Raw genomic sequence first — 6,997 nt, forward strand, 5'->3', positions numbered from 1 at the left:
GTCCACCCGTTAACTGTTTAAAAAAAAAACCATGAGATGTAAATAAATGTATTTTAATAAAAACTCCGGAGATGTGCCAGGAAAAGTCTTATTAATACAATATCAGAACAAATTGTATGGAAACAAGGCTTGTGTCCCTTTCTCTTCCAGGAACAGGAAAAATTTAAATGCAAAATGAAGTGCATTACATTTTGATGTACTCCAGAATTAAAAGAACAGATGTGTTTTAGAACCGTACTTAAGGAAACAGGAAGTTTGCACTGTTTGCTAAGGACAAAGCCATATCGTAACAGACAAATGTGCCCAATAAAATCACTGTATTTTAACCTTTCATGGACGTTATGGATTGTCTAACAGATATTTCAAAGTACCATAATTATGTATTTTTTACATATCTTTTTAATGACTGTTCCCAGTGTCAATATAGTATCTTCCATTTTCTCTCAAGTTCAGGTGTTTTACAGTGTTCCATTTTACTTGTTTGAGATTTTCAAAATGTTTCTTATTTGCAAGGCTTTGAATATGCCCTTTTGTTTCTTTTTGTGTTTGTTATATAATGGGCAGTATACTAAATATTATTAGCAGAATCTCCCACAAAGAATCATTGACTGTAGAAGGGACATTATCAGCTTAATATCTAGCTGTTGTTTTTTTTAAAGAGTTAAAAGTAGTTTCAGGTTCTATATTTTGCTATTTGCACCAACCCTCTGCCAGTTTTTGTAATTTTATGATACAGTATCTTCCATTTCTTGTACATATTTTTTCTCTTTCCATTGCTGTGGGAAATCTTCACAAACAAAATAGGAAACTGATTACACACTCAGGGCTTCTCTTCACTATGGGGGTAAGTCGACCTAAGTGAATAACATAGCTGGAGTCGATGTAGCTTAGGTCGACTTACCCCGATGTCTTCATTGTGCTGCATTGACGGGAGACACTCTCCAATCAACTTCCCTTACTCTTCTCGGAAAGCTGGAGTACCGGGGTCAACTGGAGGGCGCTTTGCCATCGATTTAGCGGGTCTTCACTAGGCCCACTAAATCGATCCCTGACTCTCTGGTAGTGAAGACCAGCCCACAGTCTTGTCAGAGGCACAGAGTAAGCAAATTGAAAAAAATAGGGCAGGGGGATTTTTCTCTAATATTTCAGTAATTCTAATTGATATATATAAAACAAAGCTAAGGAAAACATTTTAAGACACAACTGATTTTAACTTGAGTCCTTTTTAAAATAACTATTTCAAAGCTAAAACAGTCTGTGTTTGTTTCCAACTTCTGCAGGATATATTGTGAAAATGCAGCCCTTAAGGAAACATTGAAACTCAGAACAGATGAAGTCAGAACTCTTAAATCTGAAAATGCAAGTAAGCAAACACTGCATAGGTCAATACGTTACCCTTTTAAAACGTACTGTTTTTAATGAGAGACACAAGATAGGTGAAAAAAGAAAAGGAGTACTTGTGGCACCGATTTTATTGGACCAACTTCTGTGGATGGAATGGACAGCTTCACAGAGTTCTTCAGGTCTTGGGAATGTAACAAGTGTCTAAATTCAAATTGGAACAGATTGTTAAGCATAAGGGGTTTGTTGTATTAATTTATTTGGAATATATGGGCCAAAGGTGTTAACATTGTTTAATGTTGGACAAACACTATGTTAAACAAGGTTTGGGGTTTGTTATACAGAAATCGCAGCCTGCTTAGTACCATGGCAAACATATTATTAAACATCCTTTTAGAAGGAAAATCATCTTGTTGGACAAACTTTTAGATGGTATTAAATATGGTAATAACTTTCCTTTTGGGGAAAAGAGAAGAAGTTGAGGTGGGCTAGAGCTAATGTAAGTCTGATCCCATTTCATCCCAGATGGTGTTTGGGATTCAGCTTGAGCTCATAGGGGTGGTGATGTTATCCAGGTCCCTCTCTTTGGCCTTGTCTGGTCAGGACATCCCTCAGGATCAGGATGATGAAAGCTCCGGGTCCCAGGAAATGGGGGTGTATGCCAGCCATGGTGGTAAAGATTGCTCCTGTAGCGTCACAAAAGAGGTTTATTTTACTTTAAGAGCCAACACATTCATATTCAGTGGTGCCTTCATGTTCATCTGATTTGCTTTGTTTAACTTTGGATCTGGAAATCTTCTTCAGCAGCTGATGTTTGGAGATACCATCTTAAGCCAGATATCGCTTAATTTTTCATTCATTTCAACTTACCTTCATAACTGTGACTTCTGATGTACTGATATAAGGAGTGGGATGTGTGTGTGGTGTGTGTGAGTGCGTGCGAGAGAGAGACACACACACACACACTCATGATATCCTTTTAAAATGTGACTCTTTGCCATAACTTGAGTACTGTTCTTTAGCAACGTGTTGGAGCGTCACTGACATATTTGTGATGGATCATAGGATATTCACCTTTAGCAACAGAGCCCCATCTTTGTTGTCTTTGACTTTTTCTTCTCAGTCCTACTGGCCTTGCAGATTTGGGGTATTTTCTCTGGGATGGGGAAGACAGGAGGGAATGATAGGTTGAATGTAGAATCAAAATTCATGTTAGATGTATGATTTGACTGTTAAAATCTTTTCTTCCACACTGGTAGTTGTTTTAGTTGCCACTCTTTGCATTAAAATAATGAAGTAAGGCACTCTGAATGAGCTTACAGTGAGGTAATTTTAAAAAAATAATCATGTTTGTTCTATCATGATCAGTAGCAACACAGAATACAATATATATGAAAATGTAGAAATCTGAAATATTTAATAAATTTCAATTGGTATTCTGTTGTTTAACAGTGCGATTAAAACTGCGATTAATCATGATTAATATTTTTAATCATGATTAATTTTTTTGAGTTAATGAGTTAACTGCTATTTACAGCCCTACAGCAAACCCCTTTCACCTCTCAGCAAACATTCACATGTCTACTTGTTTTTTAAGTTCAAAAATACATTATCCCAAAGTAAACCCACTGACAGACAGACATTTTAGCAATATGCCATCGAGCCTTTTCACCCATGGTCTGACTAGAACAGACACTGGCTGGATGAGTCAGATTCAAAGGACTTATCTCCTTGAGCTATCAAGTTTATATGAAGGTAACAGTCCTCTTATCTCCTCTGTCCATGCATTCTTAGTATAATCTATTGGAAATGAGAATAAGCACATGAGGCTTGCAAAGAGCCAAACTGGAGAAGCAAAATCTTTTTCAAATAATGTTTTAATTTGATTTTGCCCAAAGGGCTGCTGGATACCAGGCACTTTGTTGGGGCAACCCTTGAATGTTTGAGACCCTGATGCAATGAACTGAGCCATGTTTTGATTTCTATCTGTAAGAAAGAAAAAAAAAATTGCCAGAAACTCTCAACTTTAAGAGAAGCTGGGTTTTTTCAGGGGCTGTATCTTGGTATGCTTTGGTCAAATGGCCCCAAATTTGGATCACGAATGGAAACCCATGTCCAGCACACCACATTACAAAGCAATACAGCTAATAGTTTAGATTTTAGAGCACTCAGCAGAGCCAAGCTTTGAACAGAAAGCTGATTTTAACCTTAACTGTAGGAGAGCTATCACTCTGTGATGATTTCTTGGTAAGATATTCAGAAATTAGAAGCATGAAAAACTAATTATTTTCAATGTTGAATTTCATAGTTTTGAATCAACAGCGCTTGGAATTTCTTGCAATGCTTGATGTAAAACAACAGAAAATTATTCAGGAAAATATGTCCATTAATAAAAGTGGCTTTACAGAAATTACAGGTCTTGAAGTAAGTGAGAATTTTGTTTTCTTTATTTCAGTAAGTATGGTTGGTTGGAAGATATGTGTGTGTTTGTTTGTTAAACGTTTTGTTTGACCAGTTAATGAAGTTTCACGAAACATGTCCTTTCAAAAATTCATTTTTATAATGCATCAGAATACAGTATGACTTTTATAGCAAATAAGAAATATGCCTCCTGTTATTAATGGAGTGCTTGCAATAAATGGTCTGAGCCTGCTGGGCAATTATCTGCTTTGCTACCGTTGTGGAAAGGAAGAGCGGACTGAGGAATCATCAGGATATCCTACTAATGTCAACAGGTTTAACACTATCTCTTCAAACTCTGCACTTCTCTTATGAGAGGAGACCTCTTTTGAGGTCTTCAGGGAGCAGTATAAACATACTGACAACTCTTCTGACCGTCCTTATGCTGAATGGTAGAAGCCATGCTTCTAGCAGGCTCCTGGTCAGTGGAAGATATTCCACTATCCTGTCTGTCATGCTGCAAATGTGGCAAAAATGATGGTGAACAACTAAGAATCCAGTGTACGTGATTCAAGGTCTGAGATTTCCAGAGAGTAGGCTGGAATATATCCAAGACTTCCTTAACTTTCCAGGGGGAGAATCCTATTGACAAGGAAAAATAGTATGACATGACAGGTTGAATCCACATTCCTGGAAATGTTCATTCTAGCAAGATGACAATGTAATGGTCTCTTTATTACTTGGGTATTCAATTACAACTAGGAAGAACATTTTCAAAAGCTAAGGGATTTAGAAGCACAACTGCCATTGAAAGTCATTGGGATTTGTGCCCCTAAATCACTTAAGCATTTTTAAAATCTGCATCTAAGCCTTTTAATAATCTCATAATATACAATATGTGTGGGTATGTCCACATTTGTTAAATATCTGACAGCTACTTATTCATAGGCTGATGAGGTTAGTAATACCTTGTCTACCCATTTATTCAGGGAATAGCTTGACATTTCTTCCCTGGAGGCAATGGTTTTGCTCTTTTAGTCTGTTTTGGCCCCAGTCTTCAGCTGGGCCTTCTGACAGTTCAGTCCCTTTCTGGGGGTGTACTGATGTCCAATTGTAGGCCCTTCCCCAGTGGCCTATGGGGAAGCGGGGACCCAGACCCACCCACTGCTCCAGACTCCAGCCTTCATTGCTGCCTTACCCTTAACTCAGGGCTCTTCTAAGCTCAGGCCCAGTAGCCAGCCAGGAGTTCTTCCTTGCTCCCCTGGTCCCTACTAGCATTGGGCTGTCCATTGTGCTGCAGTTCCCTCAGCCAACCAGCCAGCCACCCCATTCATGCTCATCCAGCTCTAGGAACTGTCTGCGGCTCAGGCGCTCTAGCTCCTTTTCATAGGGCTCTCCAGGGCCCTGATTGGCTGCTTCCCCTGTAGCCACTCTAGCTTGCTTGAAGGATCTCTCCACTGCTCCTTACCTGGGACGAGTGTGGCAGGACCCTGAGGTCTCCAGCAGAGGGCTATGGGCCTAGTCCACCCCATCACAACAGGTCATGGGCAATAAACAAAAATTCACGGAATTGTGACCCGTCCCTGACTTTTACTAAAAGCATGACTGACAAAATGGGGAGGGAGGAGGATCAAGCACCCTGCCCCACTGCATGCAGCGGCTAGGAGCTGCGGCCCCCCACTCATGCGAAGTGGCAGGGAGCTGGGGGGGGAAATCTCCTCCACCCTGCTGGGCTCAGAGCTGAGGGGGGCCCCACCGGTAGCGGTGGCTGAGCAGCTGCCAGGGTCCCTCCGTCACTGGTAGTGGCTGGGATGCTCTGGGGGCCCCCGCTGCCCGCAGGACTGGGAGCTGGTGAGGGAATCCCCTGCTGCCTGTGGGGCTGGGAGCTGGGGGGGATCCACCACTGCCCACAGCGGCTGGAGAGCTGCAGGGTCCCCCCACTGCCTGCTGTGGCTAGAGAGCTCCAGGTCCCACACCAGCAGCACTGGTGGCTAGGCAGCTTGGGCGACCCTGCCAGTGGCGGTGACTGATCAGTTGCAGGGATCCCCCCCACTGCCCATCATGGCAGAGCTGCTGCGGGAAGGTCCCCTGCTGCGGCAGAGGCTGGGTTGCTGCAGTGCCCCAATGTCACGGAGGTCTCTGGAAATTACAGATTCCGTGACCTCCATAATATAATCATAGTCTTAATTTTGCAGAATACATCTTTCCAAGTTTTATGTACCTAAAAAGAAAGAAAATTTATCCATGCACATGTCCCAGATAAAATTAGAGCGTATAATATAGCACTAGTATCTGTCCCTGACTTTGAAATTTTTTCTGTTCCGGGCTTGTCTACATGAGGACACTCAAGAATTAACTAAATATGTGACGTTAAAGCACATTAAACTCTTACGGGGATGCTCTCCAAAAGGGTTTACTTCCCCTCTCCTCCTCTGCCAAAGATATTGCAAATACCAAACTGGCATGATTAGTAATAGAGAAAATATTGTGAAGGAGGGGAGGGGCGGTTGATGATGAATGTTGTAAAGTTTGAATAATTTTTATTACTTGTTTATTTTAATTAAAAATAAATAGCATGTGTGTGTAGATAATGTGGGTTTCCCTAACCCCTATTCCACTAGGATTTCAAGATATTTTTTACTAGATTCTTTAAATTACTTTGTGTGTGCACATAGAGGTGTTTGAGTAACTGGTATGTAATGCTCTTGGATTTGAAGCTGGCGATTCTTGGAGCCTGCACCTGTAATGCTCCTGGAGGAGAGCCCTGTTCCTGTGCTAAAATGTCAGCTGCAACTCGAAAGCAACTCCTTCAGCTCAGACAAGAGGTAATGTAGCCTAAGTTGGATGTGGAGCAGCATAGATGTCTTTTTCATGAAAAAGTTTAGAGTATACCTGCTATTTGGATCTAGTACATTTCAAAAACAAAATAGTGCTTTTCAAAAGTCTCTGCAGGCTTTAGCAAATGCTATGGTAATACAAATTAGTAGTAGTAATAACACACTAGAAACTTTTGCTTGTGTAGTAATATTTTGTTTTACATCATTTCTATACTGGCAAAAGCCCTATTGTAGATGGTGATATTGGCAAAAAAGCACTTTTGCCAGTGTAGCATATTTTGTTAGATAAACCAGTATAACCTATACCAGCAAAAGCACTCTTGCGGGTATAAGCTGCATCTATACTAGGAAGGTTTGCCAGTATATCTATACAAGGAAACTTCTCTACTAGCCATTTTTACTAGGTTTAAGTCACAACT

General features: G+C 40.7%; 1 protein-coding gene across 2 annotated transcripts in view; it reads left to right on the plus strand.

Annotated features, from left to right (window-relative positions):
• Positions 1-6,997, plus strand: part of CCDC125 (coiled-coil domain containing 125) — a 37,880-nt gene that overhangs the window by 18,058 nt on the left and 12,825 nt on the right. For both annotated transcript variants that reach the window (XM_043514946.1, XM_038403078.2), the window contains exons 7-9: positions 1,281-1,363; positions 3,650-3,765; positions 6,459-6,566. In XM_043514946.1, the coding sequence (XP_043370881.1) occupies positions 1,281-1,363; positions 3,650-3,765; positions 6,459-6,566 (307 nt within the window). The remainder of the gene's footprint in view (positions 1-1,280; positions 1,364-3,649; positions 3,766-6,458; positions 6,567-6,997) is intronic.

Source organism: Dermochelys coriacea, chromosome 5 (genome assembly GCF_009764565.3).
Source record: "Dermochelys coriacea isolate rDerCor1 chromosome 5, rDerCor1.pri.v4, whole genome shotgun sequence".
NCBI classification, from domain to species: Eukaryota; Metazoa; Chordata; order Testudines; family Dermochelyidae; genus Dermochelys; species Dermochelys coriacea.